This window comes from Mixophyes fleayi, chromosome 12, assembly GCF_038048845.1.
Source record: "Mixophyes fleayi isolate aMixFle1 chromosome 12, aMixFle1.hap1, whole genome shotgun sequence".
Lineage (NCBI taxonomy): Eukaryota > Metazoa > Chordata > Amphibia > Anura > Limnodynastidae > Mixophyes > Mixophyes fleayi.
The window spans coordinates 6,345,258-6,366,675 of record NC_134413.1 but is presented as its reverse complement, the minus strand read 5'-3'; the positions used below and the strand labels follow the sequence as shown (position 1 = coordinate 6,366,675).

At 40.0% G+C, this 21,418-nt stretch overlaps 1 protein-coding gene across 3 annotated transcripts in view; it reads left to right on the top strand.

The window, feature by feature from the left end:
* The window catches only part of LOC142109257 (B2 bradykinin receptor-like), a 36,410-nt gene extending 20,650 nt beyond the window's left edge, over positions 1–15,760 (top strand). For 2 of the 3 annotated variants that reach the window (XM_075193365.1, XM_075193366.1), the window contains exon 2: positions 14,092–15,760. In XM_075193365.1, coding sequence (XP_075049466.1) covers positions 14,118–15,194 — 1,077 coding nt within the window. In that variant the 5' untranslated portion in view covers positions 14,092–14,117 and the 3' untranslated portion in view covers positions 15,195–15,760. Of the gene's footprint in view, positions 1–10,996; positions 11,065–14,091 lie in introns of all 3 variants that reach the window. The other variant, XM_075193367.1, reaches the window with a different exon arrangement.
* Positions 15,761–21,418: the final 5,658 nt, after the last annotated feature.

The window sequence follows — 21,418 nt, the reverse complement described above, 5'->3', positions numbered from 1 at the left end:
ATCGGTCAAAGTTTTTTTTTTGATTGTTGCATAAATGAGCGACTTAAGCTGAGTACACACTACAGAAAATTTCAGAGATATCTGTAACAATATTACCAGTGACTGATAGTCCCGATGATCATGTCGATTCCTGTGTACACACCTACACCATTTACCTTCAGATCTGTGATCTTCATCTGTGATAACCATCTGCTGAAAACATCCTGATTCTGTACACTGTACAGATATCTGCCTACACTGCGGGTGGTGAGTGTGTACACACTGCCACATTTACCCGACATCGTTCCATCGTTGATCGTGATTTTTATGACATATAGAAAACCAAATGAAATGATAAGATATGATTTGGTACGATAAAAAATGATCGTGGTAGCGTACACACTAATGCGATATAGGACCTAACAGTCAGGTTGAAAAACCTGTAGTGTGTACCCAGCCCAAGAGTTTAATTAGGCTGCATTTGATTGTGTATCCTGACTGTTTAACATAATAACACTATCAAGTGGATAACAATAATCGTATCTTATTAGTTATATGACTACAGAAGTCCAAGACATAAACAGAGCTAAATAAGGTATTGTCCAGCGGATTATTAACTCTACATCCCCTGGAGGTTCTATATTAGGACTGTGGATTCTTCTGAGACTGCAGAGATCTTAAGATAAAGTACAGCAATAATTAGTATCCGACTCGGCAGCTTAAGCGGTTCATGTAAGCAATTTTGTGTATTGATTTTCACTCTTCTCTATAAAGAATACTCTCCTAGCAATAAAATGATTAACTTCAACCAAACAGGTGTTGTTTTGAGAGCTATGTTTAATGCTCGGTGGTCAATTAGATGTTCTTGCGGTTTCTAGAAAAATAGCATTGTGTATATATCAGTAAGAAGCCAGGTAGAAAATATAATTACGGTGTTTGGTGACCTGCGATAGCTTTTATTTCGGAAAAGATCTGTGTTATCCAAAGCATGTTTCAATTCCTCTAACTGTTATTTTCCACCACTACATCTGTGGATTGTTTTGCAGACACCCCTTGGGTTAGAGCTCAATTTATTTTGGAAAACACTTTTGCTGTTCCAACTGTCTCAAACCTCTTCCTCCTCCTCGTTTCTCTCATTTACAATTAATTCCATTCAGCTCTACTTGGCAGATAATTTAGGCTGAATTCAATGTTAAAATATCCCTGCCACCAAGTTTTCAAAAACTCAGATTAAACGACAGCCTGAGCCAGGAGCAGGCTGGCCCTGCAGAGTCGAATCCTGTCCTGGGCTAAAATTTGCCAGCCCTCCCCAGGGGCAAACGCAGGATTTGTAGAGGGGGTTTTCCACACCACGCCACCAGTGGGTGTGACCAGCATGCATGGGGGTGTGGCTATAATATTAGACAGTGATTGGCTGCTCTCCAACTCTTCCTATCCCCATAATATACATGGGCAATGCTGCGTGCACTACTGTTAGGTGCACACAGCTCTCCCTTTTCAAGCAGAGCCGTGTGAAGCGGGGGCAGGGTCCAGCCACCTCAATTATACAGTACCCCAGGCTTGGAGGGGGGGTTTCCAGGCACTAGGAACCCCCCCCCCCCCTCGGTTTGCCTATGCTCCCCTGGCCCGAGCGTGAACGAATAAAGCCACGTGCAGCTATAGACAGAATGAATCTTTCCTCAAGCTCATACAGTCTAATAATACTGCAGTAGGGTGTTAACTTCTCGGCAAAGGGTGTGGTATAAATCGGGATTGTTTGTCTCTTCTGGATGTAGTAGTAATCTGCCAGCTCCTTCTCCTGGGAAAACAGTTGGCTTTTCAGTTAGTATATATGGAAAATACATCTGTACGCTCAGTGTCAGTAGTGTGTTTATAAAGATGTGCAATAATCGTCAATGTGTTCCCTGGCACTGAGACAAGTCCTGCAGGAATTAATCCTGAGTGGGGTCTTCCTACAACGGACGTGTTACTGTTCTGCAATCCCTTCAAGGTTTTCTTGGATTAAATTATATCGGAGATACTTATAGCAGTTGAATCACCTTGTCATGAATAGTAAACTAGATACAATCATTCAGTGAGGGGAAATGGCTTAAAATAAATTTCAGTTTGTTTACAAAACAACTCAAATCCAAAATAGACATTTTCACGCATGACTAGGGAACCCTGAGCCTGGATTTTTGGCTGCAGTTCTGTTTGAAAGTGTAATGGTGTACTTTCTCCTTACTGCCTCAGACATAGGTGATGGAGATACCCACAGCTTGTAGCCAATGTGTAAATCATTTCTGAGATGGGTCAGAAAGATTGAATAGCAAAGTGAGCCAAATACTGTAATATTTTGAATGTGACCAGGTCAACAAAGGTTTTGTAGAAAGAGGACGTTAAATGCAATAACGTCAGTGTACAAAACAGTGCTCTAGTGCGGCCTACTGCGGCACGTAAAATGGCGCTGAATTCATCCCTTGCATAGACTACCGTAAGCATGTATGTATGAGTGGGGCACTCTGGAATGTTCAATTAAAATATAACAACTTTTATTTATATTCATTAAAATATCTGGAGATTTCCTGGTTCTTGAAAATCAGCGAAATTAAAGTGTTTTTTAGTGGTGTGATTTAATGTGAAAATAATAGTGTGTGAAAAATTGCAGATTAATTTGCAATGGCTTTGCCATCTCATTTATTTATACCAATAAACACTTTTATTTGTATGTCAATATAGGTCTCTTGCTTATTTTAATACCAAGGTTTATTCAGCTGTTTAATATTTCTCAATATAGATCAATATCTATACTAATAGGGAACATATTGATTCCGATAGTACAATCTGTCTTCTCTCCTCATAGTGGAAAATATTCTTATGGAATAATATTGATAGAACACCCATATAGGATAGCTAAACATGTTGTGCTGGAGTAGAGTGTGTCGAGTCTAACTAAATCTTTATATTGTGGCTATCTAACTAACTATTCACGGTGAATTGGTTTAGGAAATTGGCAGCAATAAGCAGAGTAACATTGTGGAAAAGCAACAATGACGAAGCGCGTTTCGCTTATTAGGCTTTTTCAAGGCAATGAATCGAGCACATACACCCCAGGGCAAACATAAATGGCATTGGGCAGAATCACTGTCTAGAAGATGAGCCACAGTCTGGGGCAGGCTGGGCTGGGGGGCAGGGGGGGGGGGGGGTGAGTCGAGTTTCGGCCCCCGGGCTAAAATTTGCCAGCCCTCCCCAGGCCACAGTATGCCTAAAATGGAAGAGACATGTGTTTCTTGAAGCACAGTTTTACCAATAGCATATATTTTGAATATGGGGTACAGTTCTGGGGATGTCTGTAAGAAATGTATAGGTGAACCTTCCTAATTAAAACAGAGGTGCTCAAACTCAGTCCTCAATAGCTACCAACAGGTCATGTTTTCAGGATTCCGTTAACCAGGCACAGGTGAGTTATTCTATTTGTCTGGGTCAGTAATTGTTTCTACAGACAGAAATCCTGAAACCATGACCTGTTGGTAGCTCTTGAGGATTGGCTTTGAGCACCTCTGAAGTAAGGGAACAGATGGGGATAAGCTACGAAAGAAATCTAGATAAATTGCAGGTGGAAAACTGTGCTTTTCACATGACTTAATTGACAAATATTAATATACCACCTCACACAGGGAAGTTGGTTTTCATTATAGGAAAATCAGCCTAGGTAGTAATGGCCAATTCATGAACTGACGTTTAGTACCTATGAATAAATACTTATCCATCCGGATGTGTTTCATATTTTGTGTTAGCAGATCAACGTTTCTTTGATAATCAATAGTCACACACTGGGGAGTTCTTTGTGGTAAAACTATTTATAATAAACTGTTTTGTTGTCAGCATTCAGACATGACAGGTCATACACGATCAATAACATTAGTAGAACACTCCTGTAACACACAGTACAATCTATAATACAGAGTGATAACACATTTAGCAACAGCGCCATCTGCTGGTCCTCGAGTGTAATCACTCAAATAACAAAGGGTTTATTTACTAAAGTGCAGGTTTGAAAAAGTGGAGATGTTGCCTATAGCAACCAATCAGATTCCAGCTGTCATTTTGTAGCATGTACTAAAAAAATGACAACCAGAAGTTGATTGGTTGCCATAGGCAACATCTCCACTTTTTCAAACCCGCAGTTTAGCAAATATACCCCTGAGTCTGTTGCAATAACTCAACATTTTGTAGGTCTACGGCTTGTGTTCATTTCTATTAATCAAAGTCTGTCAAGTCTGTATTCGCTCCTCATAACACGTAAGGCCCAGTTGGTCCGTATAAAAATAGGGACATTTTCCAGGGACTGACATTTAAAGCCTGGTACTGTCCCTGAAAAATAGGGACAATAAACTGCAATGCTCATATAGAGCTCACTGAATGAGCATTTTCTATGTGTGATGAGGTATAAAGAACTATTTCACAACCTGAGAAAAATCTCATGTCAGACCAGCCCTACTTACTGATTACTCTAGAGCCCTGCTCACTGATAACGCTGGAGCCCTGCTTACTGATTACTCTAGAGCCCTGCTCACTGATTACTCTAGAGCCATGCTTACTGATTACTCTAGAGCCCTGCTTACTGGTTACACTGGAGCCCTGCTCACTGATTACGCTGGAGTCCTGATTACTGATTACGCTGGAGCCCTGCTTACTGATTACTCTAGAGCCCTGCTCACTGATAACGCTGGAGCCCTGCTTACTGATTACTCTAGAGCCCTGCTCACTGATAACGCTGGAGCCATGCTTACTGATTACTCTAGAGCCCTGCTTACTGGTTACACTGGAGCCCTGCTCACTGATTACACTGGAGTCCTGATTACTGATTACGCTGGAGCCCTGCTTACTGATTACTCTAGAGCCCTGCTCACTGATTACGCTGGAGCCCTGCTTACTGATTACTCTAGAGCCCTGCTTACTGGTTACACTGGAGCCCTGCTCACTGATTACGCTGGAGTCCTGATTACTGATTACGCTGGAGCCCTGCTTACTGATTACTCTAGAGCCCTGCTCACTGATAACGCTGGAGCCCTGCTTACTGATTACTCTAGAGCCCTGCTCACTGATAACGCTGGAGCCATGCTTACTGATTACTCTAGAGCCCTGCTCACTGATTATGCTGGAGCCATGCTTACTGATTACTCTAGAGCCCTGCTCACTGATTACGCTGGAGCCCTGCTTACTGATTACTCTAGAGCCCTGCTCACTGATTACGCTGGAGCCCTGCTTACTGATTACGCTGGAGCCATGCTTACTGATTACGCTGGAGCCATGCTTACTGATTACTCTAGAGCCCTGCTCACTGATTACGCTGGAGCCCTTCTTACTGATTACGCTGGAGCCATGCTTACTGATTACGCTGGAGCCCTGCTTACTGATTACTCTAGAGCCCTGCTCACTGATTACGCTGGAGCCATGCTTACTGATTACTCTAGAGCCCTGCTCACTGATTACGCTGGAGCCCTGCTTACTGATCACTCTAGAGCCCTGCTCACTGATTACGCTGGAGCCCTGCTTACTGATTACGCTGGAGCCATGCTTACTGATTACGCTGGAGCCATGCTTACTGATTACTCTAGAGCCCTGCTCACTGATTACGCTGGAGCCATGCTTACTGATTACTCTAGAGCCCTGCTTACTGATTACGCTGGAGCCCTGCTTACTGATTACGCTGGAGCCCTGCTCACTGATTACGCTGGAGCCCTGCTCACTGATTACGCTGGAGTCCTGATTACTGATAACGCTGGAGCCCTGCTTACTGATTACTCTAGAGCCCTGCTCACTGATTACTCTAGAGCCATGCTTACTGATTACTCTAGAGCCCTGCTTACTGATTACGCTGGAGCCCTGCTTACTGATTACGCTGGAGTCCTGTTTACTGATTACGCTGGAGCCCTGCTCACTGATTACGCTGGAGCCCTGCTTACTGATTACGCTGGAGCCATGCTTACTGGTTACACTGGAGCCCTGCTCACTGATTACGCTGGAGCCCTGCTCACTGATTACGCTGGAGCCATGCTTACTGGTTACACTGGAGCCCTGCTCACTGATTACGCTGGAGCCCTGCTTACTGATTACACTGGAGCCCTGATCACTGATTACGCTGGAGCCATGCTTACTGATTACGCTGGAGCCATGCTTACTGGTTACACTGGAGCCCTGCTCACTGATTACGCTGGAGCCCTGCTTACTGATTACGCTGGAGCCCTGATCACTGATTACGCTGGAGCCCTGCTTACTGATTACGCTGGAGCCATGCTTACTGGTTACACTGGAGCCCTGCTCACTGATTACGCTGGAGCCCTGCTCACTGATTACGCTGGAGCCCTGCTCACTGATTACGCTGGAGCCCTGCTTACTGATTACGCTTGAGTCCTGTTTACTGGTTACACTGGCTCTGTTTACTAAGATAACAAGCACTTGTTTACACCAGGGTGCATGAGGTGTTTGGATCCTAGAATTATTTTATCTTGGAAATATTCACATTGCAAACTGCTAAAATAACTCTGTGGGCAAAGTGTTCACAACCAATTAGGACAGATAATTCTCACTTAAATCTGTTTTTCTGTCCAAGTTGCATTATTCAAATCAGTTTCACTTCATTTTTTATTGCTTTTGTCATATCGAAACCCAAAAATATCTGTATTGGCAGTCTAGTTATCACGGATATACCCCAATATGATCACAGTCTGCTTTCCAGCGAAGCACTAAAAATGTATTTGTTTTATTCCAATGGCTATTAGATGTGTAATCAAATTTCAGTAATTCTAATTATCATTGAGGAAACCCACGCAAACACGGAGAGAACATACAAACACCACACAGATAAGGCCATGGTCGGGAATTGAACTCATGACTCCAGTGCTGTGAGGCAGAAGTGCTAACCACTGAGCCACCGGTTTGCTCAGTACAAAAAAAGCATCAGCAATGAATGGGTTAGTTGGGATATTTTACTATTGACAGGAAAACTTTTTTGTTTTTTACGTTTAACAGGTATTTTTTTCTATTAACGTGTTTGCAGTTTTCCCCCATTTCCAAGGCAGTATATATCATATATTCCTTTTAGGTGATGTATTGATCTGCCAAAAGAGTTATACACGTTCTGGTTATTTTTTTCAGCGTCTGACTGTTGTCTATATGTTTGTTTTTGTTTGTTTACAAAGCTGCCAAATATCTCTATTTTCCACATACAGTTCCAGGTTTTGGAGTTGCCCAACAATGTAGTGTTCTGCCTCTGGTAGTATTAATTTAAAAGTGACATCTCCCCTCTAACCTTATGCATTTGTACATTAGTATTAACCTGGGATGTCCAACCGGTCCGTCAAGATCAGACTTTCATAAATATTAATTGTGTTGATCCAGAGTAAGACAAAATAATTGAAACTGTTGTCACTTCCTGACCCCTTCCCTTGATCAATCATCCCCAAAACATCCTCTACTAATTATAGCTAAAGTTAATGAATTTGCAATCACCACCTGGAGGTAAAAATGCTCGAACTCATATTCGCTGCAATTTTACTGGCCAGTAAGTCTGGCTTAGATCTAATTACTATTGCAGTGTATATAAGCTACAGAAGTCTGTTGATACAGATCAAAATGTGAACAGTTTGATGCATCTATGATTTGTCTATGCATCCTGAGCACTGCATCGTCAGATCTTTCAGATTTGGCCATACACGTGTGTATATATATATATATATATAAATATATATATATATATATGTGTGTGTGTGACGGAATCTGGTGCTGGGCACCTTTGGATTTCTAAAGAAGCAGATTATCTCTTGTACATTTCTTGCTAACACTCCAGACACCAACAAATTTCACAAACACAGAGATAACAGAATAATTCATCATTTATTACAATGGAAACACAGGATGCATCTGACAAGGGAAAGGGGTTAGTACAACGTGTCTCTATCAACAAATTCACAGAATGCAACACACTTTCCCAGACTACTAACTAATGTCCCTATTCTAAACCAGGTTACCCTAAAAGTAGGGGAGGGCTGGCAAATTTTGCCCCCTGTCCCCTCCCCCCCAGTACAGCCTGTCTTTGCCCAGAAGGCTCAGTTCAATAATAGTGTGTCAGTTATACATTATATAGCCTTATAGTAATAAGTTGGGAACGGGCACCAAATCATTGTTTACCACTTATTATGTGTAATCCCTAAAGCAGTGACTATGGATATCAGGAAGTGTTTATTAACAGATACTTTCCAAGGAATCTCCCATGAGAAGTTATATCACATACTAGTAACGGAACCTTGCAGAGTGTCTTTGTTATATACTTGGCACATGCATGTTACGTAGAGCTGTAGAAGCAAGGCCAATGGGATATGTACATCGGGCCTCATTCAATAAGGATCGTATCTGGGGATTTGGTGCGTATCATGGGCACAATTACTCTGTGCACACCCAGAACCGGCTTATACGCCAGGGAACGCAGCAACGTCCGATTCATCTTCAAGCGCAAATGACACTTACTGCAGCCTACGATTTTGGGGGAGGAACGGGGTGGAACATGGGCGGATGCCTGTAGTCAATGTACAGTAAGGGTGGGCCAATGACAAGAGAACACAGTAGCGTCCGATTCAAACTCTGTACATCTCTCAGGTACGTGGCTTTCAGCTGTATCACTCGCTCCAGCTTCAGGTCTAGTCTAAATGCCGATTATTAGTGACGCATGCTATTACATGTGTTTGCAATCAGGAGCAACTGTAAAAATGAAGTTTGTGCACAGTAGACATTCATAATAGACTAAGAAATGTATTTTTAAATATAAAAAAACCCACGATGCCTTCACAAGGGGACAGAAGTCAACTTACCTTTATTCCTCTTTAAAAGCAGTCCATGGGTGTGGCTCATAGGTAAGATTTTCTTAGCAGGTGCTACATTACTTTAAAACACTCCCCAGTGTAAGGGATGATAAGTTAGATGGCTGGCAGGCAGAGCAAGTTTGTAGGACTGACGCATTTCGCTCAGTTTTAGATCGGGCATCCATGATTTTTTTCCATAAGTTTATGCCGAAAAAAAAATGTGTTCTGGTGTCACAAGGGATTCATTCCTGTGGTGCTAGGGGTGTAAGGCTTTTTTATATTCATTTCACCTAAACTCTTATTTATTTTCCAAACTTTTTTCAAGGGGAGACACTTTAAGGTAAAACAATACCAGGAGACTACTGACTATTTCCTTCACACTAGCACTATACATTCAGTGCAGTCCTTAGCATTGTAACCAGTGGACCCCAGTGGGGACCAGGTTAAGCTCTACCTGTCAATGGTCCCGATTTAAAGAACAAATCCACTATTTTAGAATTTGCCCAAGTCTCCCCTTCTTCCCTAACATGAGGTCGTCTAGGCTGAGAATAAAATCTGTCTCTGCATTGCCCGTAGATTGAGAATACCAAGACATATTCATGTGAGTCCCGCATAGTTATGTATAATTATTACTTATCCATACATTTTTAAACAAACTATATTTAAAATGTTTTCAGCAGCCAGCAAATTACGCAGCAACGTACATTGAGGACGTCGTGATACAAAACAGCAAAATACATAATGACATAAAGTATCACAAACACCTTTATATACTTTACCATTTACATTTTTCTAGCTATGTTTATTAGGATGTGTTTAGAATGGACCAATCCCTACAGCTCTGATATTTAGCCGGTATCTCCAGAACCGGATGCGTTAATTAAACAATTGTTTCTTTTTTATCTCATGCATGTGATCGTTCCTAGATAGTATTGTCGCCACCATTAAACCTCTATTTTATTTAGCGAAGATTAATTTATATGTGAACGGAACAAAGTTGTTCTCTGGGAAGGAACAGGCTGTGTCAGCGATATGGTTCACAATGGTTATTCTTTCCATGCATGAAGTAACAAACTTGTAGATAGGACAGCGTTATCATTACTCATCCCTAGGTGAATGCACTCTCTGCGTTTCCCTGAACAGGTACCAGACTGTACGGTATTCCTGAAGCCAAGGGCTGACCCACACAGATTAATGTAACCTTTCTACCACAAATTAATGAGGCTCTGTTGCAATATAAGCTGGGGGAAGTTTAAACTCTCCCACATTCATCATTATTGCAATATATGTTTAATTCAAGTTGTGTTTATTGGATAGTAGAAGACGAATGTTTTAAGTAAAATTTAAATATACGACCAGCGAGTTAGTACAAAGACTATCTGAGAAGTATTTCACATTGCAACAAAGCTCAAGAATGAAAGAGAATTTAAAGATTGAAAACAACTGTAAGGATTTGCAGCAAGAGGAAACTTTGGAAAGGAGAGGGATGGAGAGGGGGTAGGTGATAGGAGATTAGGGTTACTCTTATTTTTGTGAGGATATTATATGTTAGTGAGCAGGCTTTGATAAGGCTACAGTTTTTTCCACTTGCAGTTGTATTGAATTAATTTATTCGATAATGCATTAGATTTATCCATTTAATGAATGTAATCCAGGCTAAATAGAAGTTTAGAAAATTGAAGAGGGGCCAGGTTACCCCCATGATGGGGGTAATGGTTTGTTGTGTCAAGAGCTGATTGAGAAAATTAATCTTATTATTACTATCCTTTACTTAGAAAGCAACAACATATTCCGCAGCGATGTAGATTGAGGGCTTCATGATACAAAACATACAATGATAGGAAACAGAAGGTAAAGATGGCTCTACCCAAATGAGCTTACAATCTAATAGGTCTAGGGAACAACTGATCTGTAAGGTAGTGGTACCCTCTGTTTCAGGTGCTCGTTTTTGTGAATTCCTTATTGTTGGTCAAATCCTTAAAGAAACCAGACATTTGTTTCTTAATATTAGAAAGTTCAAACAGGTGTCGTTAAGAAAATTGTTAAAGACCGGAGTGTTTAAACTAAAAACAATGTTGTTGTATGTAGATGTCTTGTTTGTAGTTATTTATAGAAGTATTGATTGGGGATATTACATGTTAATTCTACGTCACTGAAACAATGTAATTTACTTTCAGAAAATAAGTTGCAAAATCTGTGAATCCCTTGTTTGTTACAAAAGTGAATGAGAGGTCTTGAATTTAAGGTGAGACGTAGTGAATATTTTGTAAGATTAGGATGTGGAATCAGATTCAGAGAGAGGTAATTATTTAATCCCAGATTGTATAAACAAATGTTATAGCTGGATATAGGACAACGCGTTTCAGTCTTTGGATAGTGGACCCATATAGAGAGTTGATCTAACATGACTGCAATGCGGTGGGATTTAATTCAAAGGTAGCAAACCCTAACTGCATTTTACAATTCTTAATGATGGACCAGACTTTTCTTGAAATTAAGCATTTAAATATAATTTTAGCCATGTAAAAAATATAGTTAGGAGAACGGTATGAAATGTTTTTAAATAAGTATAGAAATCATGTTTTAATCATCATTTTTCATATTAGCGTTGCAAAAATGTGGTCTTTCAGCCCTATTCTTGTAAGCTATTATGTCATAATGCAGCCTAAGGCTTCAACAAGTCCAGTTATTTAAGGCTTATTGGCTTTTATTATAAAGGGAAAGTAATTGAAGGATTGTTAGTAGAGCATGCCAAGTGAATCCCCAGATATTTGGATGGATTATGAACTCCAGATGGAATATAGATTTAAGTGTTTTCTGGGGGAATATTTAGTAGTGTTACGTTTATAATATGAAGTCGTTGAGTATTTTTGGGAAAGAACAAGTATGACCTCTACTGAAGAAAGTGACAAATGGCAATATCTGCAAAAAGGGAGATTTTATGTTCAGAGCCTTAATCTGATATTCCATGAATTAAATGAAAATCTTTGGTCTCTTGAGCGAGAGGCTACATTGCTACAAAGAGTATTAAGGAGATAATATTTTAATATAAGATTTTAATATAAAGACATAATAGAACATCATCATCACATCATCAGAGTAAAAATAACATTAATACAAGTTACATACTGTCAGAATCTACCTTCACCTTTCTGCATCTACCTGCTGCTTTGTATTGGCAAATCATTCCTCCAGGACTATATTGGACTTTACACTGAATGTATTATCCGGCAGTACCTCTAATTCACTAGTGGTGCTGCTATTGTGCCTTGCTTTCTCTTTCTACTAGGGGTTAACCTGTTGCACTATTAATCACCTGCACCTGGTGGCTCCCTATTTATATCTGCCTCTCCCAGTTACCTGTGGTGGTCATTATTGTTATGTTGCTGTTCCTTATTGTTGTGCTCTCCTGCTCCTCTTGTGCTTAATATAAGCATTAATGTCATTAATATCAGCATTAATGACAAAACAAAAATGTTTTGCCATTAATGCTTATATTAACAGGTGACAATAATTGAATTTCAGAAGTGGGTCAGAGGAATTTCAACTCGACTTTTTATTCAGATCCTGTTTAAGGGGCCTATTCAATTGGCCGCAAGGTGCCGCCACCCATGACATCGACTTCCGGCTGTGCGGAAAATATGGTACAAAATTTCCAATCCTCGCTTCTCTATGGGATGCGAGAAGACATGAGCGATGATTTGTGCAAAAACATCAAGGGGATGTGTTTCTGCAGACTGTTGTGGAGACACACTGAGGCACCTGACACCAAATTGAATCTGCCCCTAAATATTTGCTATACAAAAATACTACATACAACATATATAGTAAATATTGTATCTAGAACCTGCTCTGAAATAGGTATGGGAATCTTCCCTACTCTATAAATGTCAGGGGCAGTCTTAGGGGGGCTATCCATTTAAAACGCTCTACATTTGAATCACGATAGATCTGTGGTTTAGAAGGAGAAAACGTCTGCAGTCAAAAACCCATTTCCGTTGGGGCCTATGATATTATTTACTGAACAGTACAATGATTCACTGTTCTTGCTTTCTGGTTTTCAGAATGTTCTGTATGACAGAATTCTGGATAATAGATGGATACCATTTCTTTTCCTGATTAACCTTAGTGTCTTTCTTATCATTATCTTTGTGTGTGTGTGTGTGTGTGTGTGTGTGTGTGTTTTTTTAAAAACCTTTACAATGGAAAATTCTTTGCCTGTGTCAGTCCTCAGCACCTCTCCATCTCCCTCCCTCCAATTTCAGGCTATAACTTCTCATCCTAGTGTATAAGTATTCTGTCAGTTGAACTGTTATTGGTACAATTTCATCTATTTAAATGCTTCTAGTATATCACCTCTGTCTCCTCGCTCCACACATTACTGAACTTTTATCTTTCCATCCACATGTGCTACTGTCCCCATAAATCAAATATGGGGGTGTCTGACCGTGAACCTCCCCGGTTTCTCACATAGGGAAGTAGACTGAGCTGTACGCGTGAAATTAGCCAATGCATAGTTGTACTCAGGTTTGCCAGTATTATAAATTACAGTAGTATATAGCACTTCTATTCAGCATAATTGAATAGGACTGAGTTCGCCTCTGTATATACTTCCTTCAAAATATACCGAGCTGTCCAGATTCCTGTTTTCTGATGCTCTCTACAGCTCAGCCCTCTTTGGAAGCTATCCTTGTGCTGTAGTTGCCACCTCAACTACCAAGACAGCAAATCGTAATACAGTGAGAAGACCTGGACCTACAACTACACCATAGAAATGAAACTATGGACGGTGCACCCATACGATTTAAAACAGGAAGCTCTGTAATGCCATTTGAAACGTGTCTTGGGTTGAATGGTAATCATTTAGTTATGGGAGCAATTCCAAGTCAAAACCTCCTGAAGATAATGTTCCGGCCCAGGGATGTCCAATTTTAATTATATTCCACTCTTATAACAGTGGTGGGTATCTTGTGTATTACAGTTTGACAATATCCTGCTATTGGATATTGATGTTTGTTGATGTTTGTTGACGTCAAGCTTAATTAATGATCTTAAAAGCAGACCCATTAACTACACACAGTGGAGGCAGAAATTTGTTGGGTAGGGTGATGGGTCCACATTAACCCTTACTGTAAACTTTTCTGTGCATTCCATTCTGTTGCTAAATAAGTACTAATAAGTACTAATTTGTATCAATATGAATCCAATGTCTATGCAAAGTGAGAGATGGGTGATGACTCAATTAATTTTATTTTCTGTGTGTGTCAAACAGGAGACAGAGTGTGTTAAATACAGAGGATGAACGAAGCTTTCAACACCACCCTCAGTATGCTGGTACAGTCCACCATGCATCCAGATGAAGAATGCCTAGATTTAGAAAAGTTTCGATGGATTTTTGCCTATCAACCAGCTTACATGTGGTTCATTTTTGTCTTTGGCTTCATAGAAAACTTGTTCGTCATCTCAGTCTTTTTGCTACATAAAAACCGCTGCACAGTGGCGGAGATCTACCTGGGGAACATGGCGGCTGCCGATCTGATTTTGGTCAGTGGGTTGCCCTTCTGGGCTATTTACATTTCTAACAAATTCTATTGGCCGTTTGGCAGCTTCCTCTGCGTTACCGTCAATTCCCTGATTCAAATGAATCTGTTCAGCAGCATCTACTTCCTCATGATGATCAGCATTGACCGGTATTTGGCTTTTGTGAAGACCATGTCTTTTGGCCGCCTGAGAAGAGCTGGATGTGCCAAGGTGAACTGTGCAATCATTTGGGTCTTTGCGCTATTAGTAAGTTTGCCCAAAGTCGTGTTCCGAAAAGTTGTATTTGTCCCTAACTTTAATACTACCGTCTGTCTTGCAAGGCCCCCCTCCACCGACTGGCATATTGCCACAAATATCATTTTGAACGTTGTTGGCTTCTTAATACCAGTCATTGTTATCACATTCTGCACTGTGCAGATTATATACGTTCTGAGGAATAACACAATGCAGCAATTCAAGGGAGACAAAAATGAAAAAAAAGCCACTTGGTTGGTTCTATCGGTGCTTTTGGTGTTTATAGTTTGCTGGTTGCCGTGCCATATTTCTGCCTTCATTGATACACTTGATCTATATGGACTGTTTGGCAAATGTGCTGTAACACCATACAATGACATTTTTAACCAAATTTCTTCCTACATGGGCTATAGCAACAGCTGCATTAATCCCCTCCTGTATGTCATGGTTGGCAATCAATTTAGAAAGAAAGCCAGAGAGGTCTACAGCCTTCTTCTACCTACAAAATACAGACCAAGGCAGTCATCCGTCCAAATGGAATCTTCAGACACTACCCGGATTTCTTTTTCCTCAGAACCAAACAAAAGAATGATTTATTGAGTCTACCAATACAGTGTTTTGTTGTAATATGTTTTCGTGTACATGGAAGTGACTAATTTATATTTATACGGCTGCCTTAAATGTATCTATGTGTTATTGGAAGCAGCTATTTTGTAGTCTGAAACAAAATTAATGAGAATGCATAATGGGTCAGCTGACAAAATGGCTGTCTTCATGCGCTGAACAAAGATGGCCACATATCTTGTGCTCTTAAAGGGATCATTTAAGGAGGCGCTGCCTCTATAATTTAAAAGTCTTACATTGTGGACCCAGCCCCTCTTTAAGTGATCCCTTTAAGTACACAAATAATACTGTCGGCTTTCAAAGTAACGTCATTTACAGCTGCCGCCCTGTTATACGATTGCAATTCTTCAAAGTCGTTATAATAAGCATTCGGCTTCACAAGTATGTAGGAAAAGTCACGGTCGGGTAATCCTTGTCGGGGTAAGTAATATCGCTTTATCATGCTTGGTTTAACGTACCATACCCGTTTCACTGATTATGTGTACAAACATAAATTGTAAATAAACCCAATTTATAAAGTATCATTTGCCTTTAACGAATAAGTATAATTTTTCTTTCTTTCGTTAAAACAATACAAACCTTATCAAAACATGCAATACTTCCTTATAGCCTACAGATGGCACTGATGCTATTGACATCTATGTTGGAGCTGTCTTTATTATGTGTGTCACTATTGTACATTTGAATTGCATTGCCACAGGCGGGCAGTAGCAGATGGTTGCCTAAAGCAACCAATCAGATTCTACCTGTCATTTTGTAGAATGTACTAAATAAATGATAACTAGAATCTGATAGGTTGCTATAGGCAACATCTCCCCTTTTTAAACCCGCAGTTTAGTAATACCACTTTCATACTGCTGCCCCGGCAATATCCCGGGTTTTTCAAGGCGCGTTTTTGCAGGGGCTCGGAGCGTCCCAGCTCAGAAACACCATTCATACTGCACCTCAGACCCGGGAATTTCCCGGGTTGACCCCATTCATATTGCACAAGTCTGTGCCCTGGCAATTTGTGGGAGTCATCACCAGAGCAGTTTTCATTGGCTGAAAGCTGGAATATGAAAAAAACAAATCTCTCTCTCTCTCTCTCTCTCTCCTCTTCTCTTCTCTCTCTCTCTCTCTCTTCCCCCCCTATGGAAACCCGGGTTGCACCATTCATAGTGCAGGCAACCCGGGTCCGCCCCGGGAATTACCACTCAATAAATCCCGGCTTGAAGACCCGGGTTTTTAGACCCGCGATTTTTCGCTTGTACCATTCATACTGCACCAAGACCCGGGTTGTTTGAGCTCACCCCGGCAAAAACCCCGGATTTTGGTGCAGTATGAATGGGGTATAAATATACACCCAAAACTCTAAGAAAATAAAACCTCTCACAAAACATGAAAAGAAAGCAGAAAAAGAAATTAATCTCTAATAATTGTAGCATGATCAATCTTTCCACTCACACGCTGACAGAAAGTGAGCAATGAATAATGTTATCTAAAGGTTTTAATTTTTCCATAAATGGCAATCCAAACACAACTGATCTTCAAATACATCTTTATAAATATATCAGATGCGTAACCCTCAAAATATGTTTTCTACTTAAAAAGGATATTTAACACTGGGACATACATACAATGCTTCACACTAAACTAATTGACACTAATAATCTGAATAGAAACCATGAAATGAACTCAGAAGAGGAGACTGGTTGGCTATAAATGTTGACAATATATAGGCTCCAAGTGATAATTATAAGCAAATGGGACTGATATGAGAACGGTACCACTGGACAAAGAAGTGTATCTTTAAGAAGTGCTTAAAGTATTATCAGATGTAGAAGTTTACAAAAGACTTAACAAAATCCTACACAAATTCTACAAATAGACATCCATGTATGTCTGCTTCCTATGAGAGGCACGTCAATGGGTACACGATTTGCTCCCAGATATACTAATCTATTTCAATGCCGGTGAGAAGACCGTTACTAATTGTTGGACACTGTCCTGTTTAAAGATGTTTTTACATTTTGGTATATATTTATTGATGATATACTCATTTAGTTTGGTTATGTAACACAATTTAAAAACAACAACTCAAACCTTACATTTACCCATAACCATTGTAATACATTGTTATACATTTCTAGATCTTAACATTTTAATTGATCATAACAACTCAATCTCAACGTGTATTTATCATAAACCCACAGTTACCAATTCTTATCTGTAAGCTGATAGCAAACATCACCAAAAATAATCTATGCAATTAATTACAAAAATTAATAGAAACAATCCAGGTGACGCCTTATAATTGAATAAAAATAGAAATTATATTTTTAAAAGGAGATAATATTTGTAAAGAATAAATTAATTGAAGAAGGCTAAACAAATCTAAACTTAAATACGATGATTGAAACTGTTAGTAACTTAGACCTTACAGACATAAAAAACTTGAAAAAAGTACTCTAATGGCAGAAGAAGAAGCAGAGAAATAGGGCTATAGGAGTATCCTGGAGATAAACCTCATACTAAATCACATTCTCAAGGGCCACCCTAACATAGTATGTAAAAAGTCAAGAACTTTGATAAATAGTTTGACCCTGAGGTCAAAATTCAACAGTCACTCAACAAGTTGCCACCCAAACCTAAACAAATGTTCTCAATGTACTGTTTGTTACTTTATGAGCACCGAATCCAAAGATTATTTTTTTATTCAGCACAAGATTAAAACAATATGACCTTATTGCATTTTTAAGTTCTAGCACAACATGTTAACTATCTTTAGCAGTTAGAGAGCAAAATTCAATATGTAGGATGCACAAAAATTAATTCAAACGCTAGGATTCAAGATCATATATGTAACATCAAAAAAAGTTACAAATTACATAGCGTTTCCAAAAATTTCAAGGAAAAACACAACAAATATTCATGGAAGTTTGAAAATACACCAACAATCAATCATCTCATTCACATTATCTGCTGGGAAATGTCCTACTGATGAACAAAACCAATTCTTGTACCAACCATTAAAATGGGAATATGATGTAAGTGGGACGCAAAGGCTATGTTGTCGAAATGACTATGTGTGACACAAGGAGACGTTTGAGAAATGAGTTCCAAAACAATGTCTAACCCATTAACCAAATATGTCTAAAAAAGGACTTGGATCTTTTAAGCGAAAGCTTGTTATCCAGAAAGTTCAGAGAACTGGAGAGAAATGTTTAAGTAATTCATTGCTGTGTTAAAGACTATGTTGGACATACAACCATGATCAGCAAGTTGATCTTCCTACAGTCACTATGAGGAGCACTGTTAAATAATTTAGTCAGCAGGGGAATGTATTGGGCATTGTGGGAAAAGACAAAGGTGTATTTTAAATTGTATATATTATAAACATGGTGCTCTAAATTACAGGGAAAAAAACCTATTTCAAAAGAACAAGAAGTTCTGAGCATTCTAGATAATAGATCCCCTATATGTATTGTGATTTTAATATTATAAAATGTGCATGCTGCATACATTTTGATATTTTAAATAATTCCAGATTCACTAGAGGGCCCTGCCTACCACCGTCTGATCTGTCTTTGTGGAACCTCTTTTGTACCTTGAAGAAAGAACCACAGCAGATACAATTCTATTAACAGCTTTTATTTATAGGGACCAGTCCATAAATACCCATTATTCAGAACAAAAAACTACTACAATACTAGGACATGGTCAATCAAACAGTAGTGCAGTCCGAAGAGGACAGAATTGTTCAACAGTTTACAAAAGACATGTCAAGTCTCGATCCTTTTTAAATACTTTTGGGTACAAAGTGTCTACCTATTTGTCTTCCCGCTGTTTGAGCAATATCTTAATTTAGCTGAATTTGCTATCCTGCCAAGTTGTGAATCATGCCAGGTTGTGAAACCATTTGTTTATACACAGAATAATTACGAGCTAAAAATTATCATGCTTCGTATGTTCTGTAATTTTCTCTGGATTTTATGTCCTAATTTCGGAATTTGTGCTCATTAAGATTTCATTTCACTTTACCCTTTACATCTTGACTGTCTGTCATCAAATATACTACCAAGTGGTTAAAATCTCTACATTTATAGCTAATACCCTCAGAGGCAGGGGCTAGCTGGCGGGGTGTGTGTGTGTGTGTGTGTGTGTGTGTGTGAGGCCTCTGTCACACGTTCCCTTTCCTTTCCTCCCCTCTTCTTCAACCCTTTCCTTCCCTCTTACTCTGTTTTCTCTCCCCCTCTCTTTCTTACCCACCTCCCTTCACCCCTACCCCTCGCCCCCACTTCCTTCACCCCCCCTTCTCTCTCTCTCTCTCTCTATCTCTCACACACTGTGGAGAAGAATAAGTAATGACATATCTGTGTGTTGGAAAGTGTCGGCCATTTTCTTGTAGCACGTCTCCTCCTGGTAAATAAACTGTGTGCTACAAGAGCATGGCCGCTACTCTCCAACACACAGATGTGTCATTACTAATTCTTTTCCCCAGTGTCTGCTCTCTGCTTTCTCCGCTCACCGCTTCTCCGACCTGGATTTAGGGAGATTGACAAACTCTCTCGGGGCGGAAGAGTCGGCAAGTGTGGTGCAGACCGAGTGCAACAAAGTTCAAAAGAAATATTGGTTTGGCCCACAAAATGGCTGCCTGCCTCAGTGACAAGTACACTTTACCTTAAGACCATTTCTAATGTGTCCCCTGAACAGGCTGCCTTTGACATGGGCTATTTTGGACCATATGGTAAATAGGTCTGTGTGCGTTATGACATAACAACGTGTTCCAAAGCATGATATAATTTCCTCCTGCCATTGTTTGCTGGTCAGTGTAAACTTCTTGTGCTCTGCCGCTCCTCTGATGCTCAGAAATACACGAGACAGGTCATGAACACATCCTGTGTACCAGAGCTAATGAGGAGATTAATTTTCTAGAAAGTGATTGTTCACTAACTTTATATATGCCAAACAAAGAACCGATACAACCCTGCACAATAAAGACATGATGGATGGAAACCTGGATCGGGAACCGCTGTCAAAACGATTGAGCTTCTGTGAATTATTTTTTTTGCCTGGAGAAAACAAGCTAGGAGTACTGAGTGTTTTTTTAATGATAATGGCTATGCTATTGTATTTATTCATGTTTTCAACATAGTGTTCGTTATAGGATCTATGCATTTCTGCCTTTTTTTTGTGTCCTAGGCTACTAAAAAATAAATGTGAGTTAGCCTCCCATCAGAGGTGGTAGAGGATAATACAGTAGAGCAATTTCAACATGCTTGGGATAGACATAAGGATATCCTTACAAAGAACTAAGGACCAAATCAGGTTTGGGATTACCATAGCTTCAAATATGGGCAGACTGGATGGGCCAAGTGGTTCTTATCTGCCGTCAAATTCTATGTTTCTATGAGTCTTAAGTAGGGCTTAATTTGTGCATTACTATATTTATTTCACTTATTTACACACGGGTGTGCCTATACTTATTTCCTGGCCCACTCTGCTTTCAGTGGTCCAGTACAAGACAGATGACGATTTCTAGAGAAGGAAAGGACTCTCCGATATTAAGTGACACTATTTGGCTTTACACATTTCTCAAGTGGCGGCATCATATGCGCTTACTGGTGCTTCCTCTTGGCTTGACATTGAAACTAACCATTTGTATTGACCTTATCTAACCCCCTCTAGGATCTGCATAGGAAACATAGACCACGTTCTCATAAATTACTGCCAACATTAAAATTCCTGACTAAGCTTTGGGATTCATACTCGGTGAAACTGAAAATCACCTTCGCTATCTCTCCCATGAGTCCTATTTGACATAGTCCAGCATTCCCGCCGGGAACATCTGTAATTAGGTCTACTGGCTGGCTCCAAGCTGACCTCAAATTTCCTTTCGATTTCTGTACATGAGCTCAGTGGCTGCACCTAATTGAGCCACAGCAAAAGTCTCCTACTTGTACCCAAACCCATTTGAATACCTACCAATCGGAAAAATGTTGGCGCTCTCCACCAAGTTCTCAATCCATTGGCTTTCTCACCCCCTTTGAGTGTATCTGTAGACAGCATCCTACTAGGAATGAAATCCCAAATTTATGGCATGCTGATCGAGGCTGTCTTATGTATACTGATTCGGAGATGGAGTGGGGGAGAGACCTTGGACCCCCTGTCAGATGAGGAGGCCTGGGTGGACGTGGAACTGGGAATTGCTCATTTTCTAT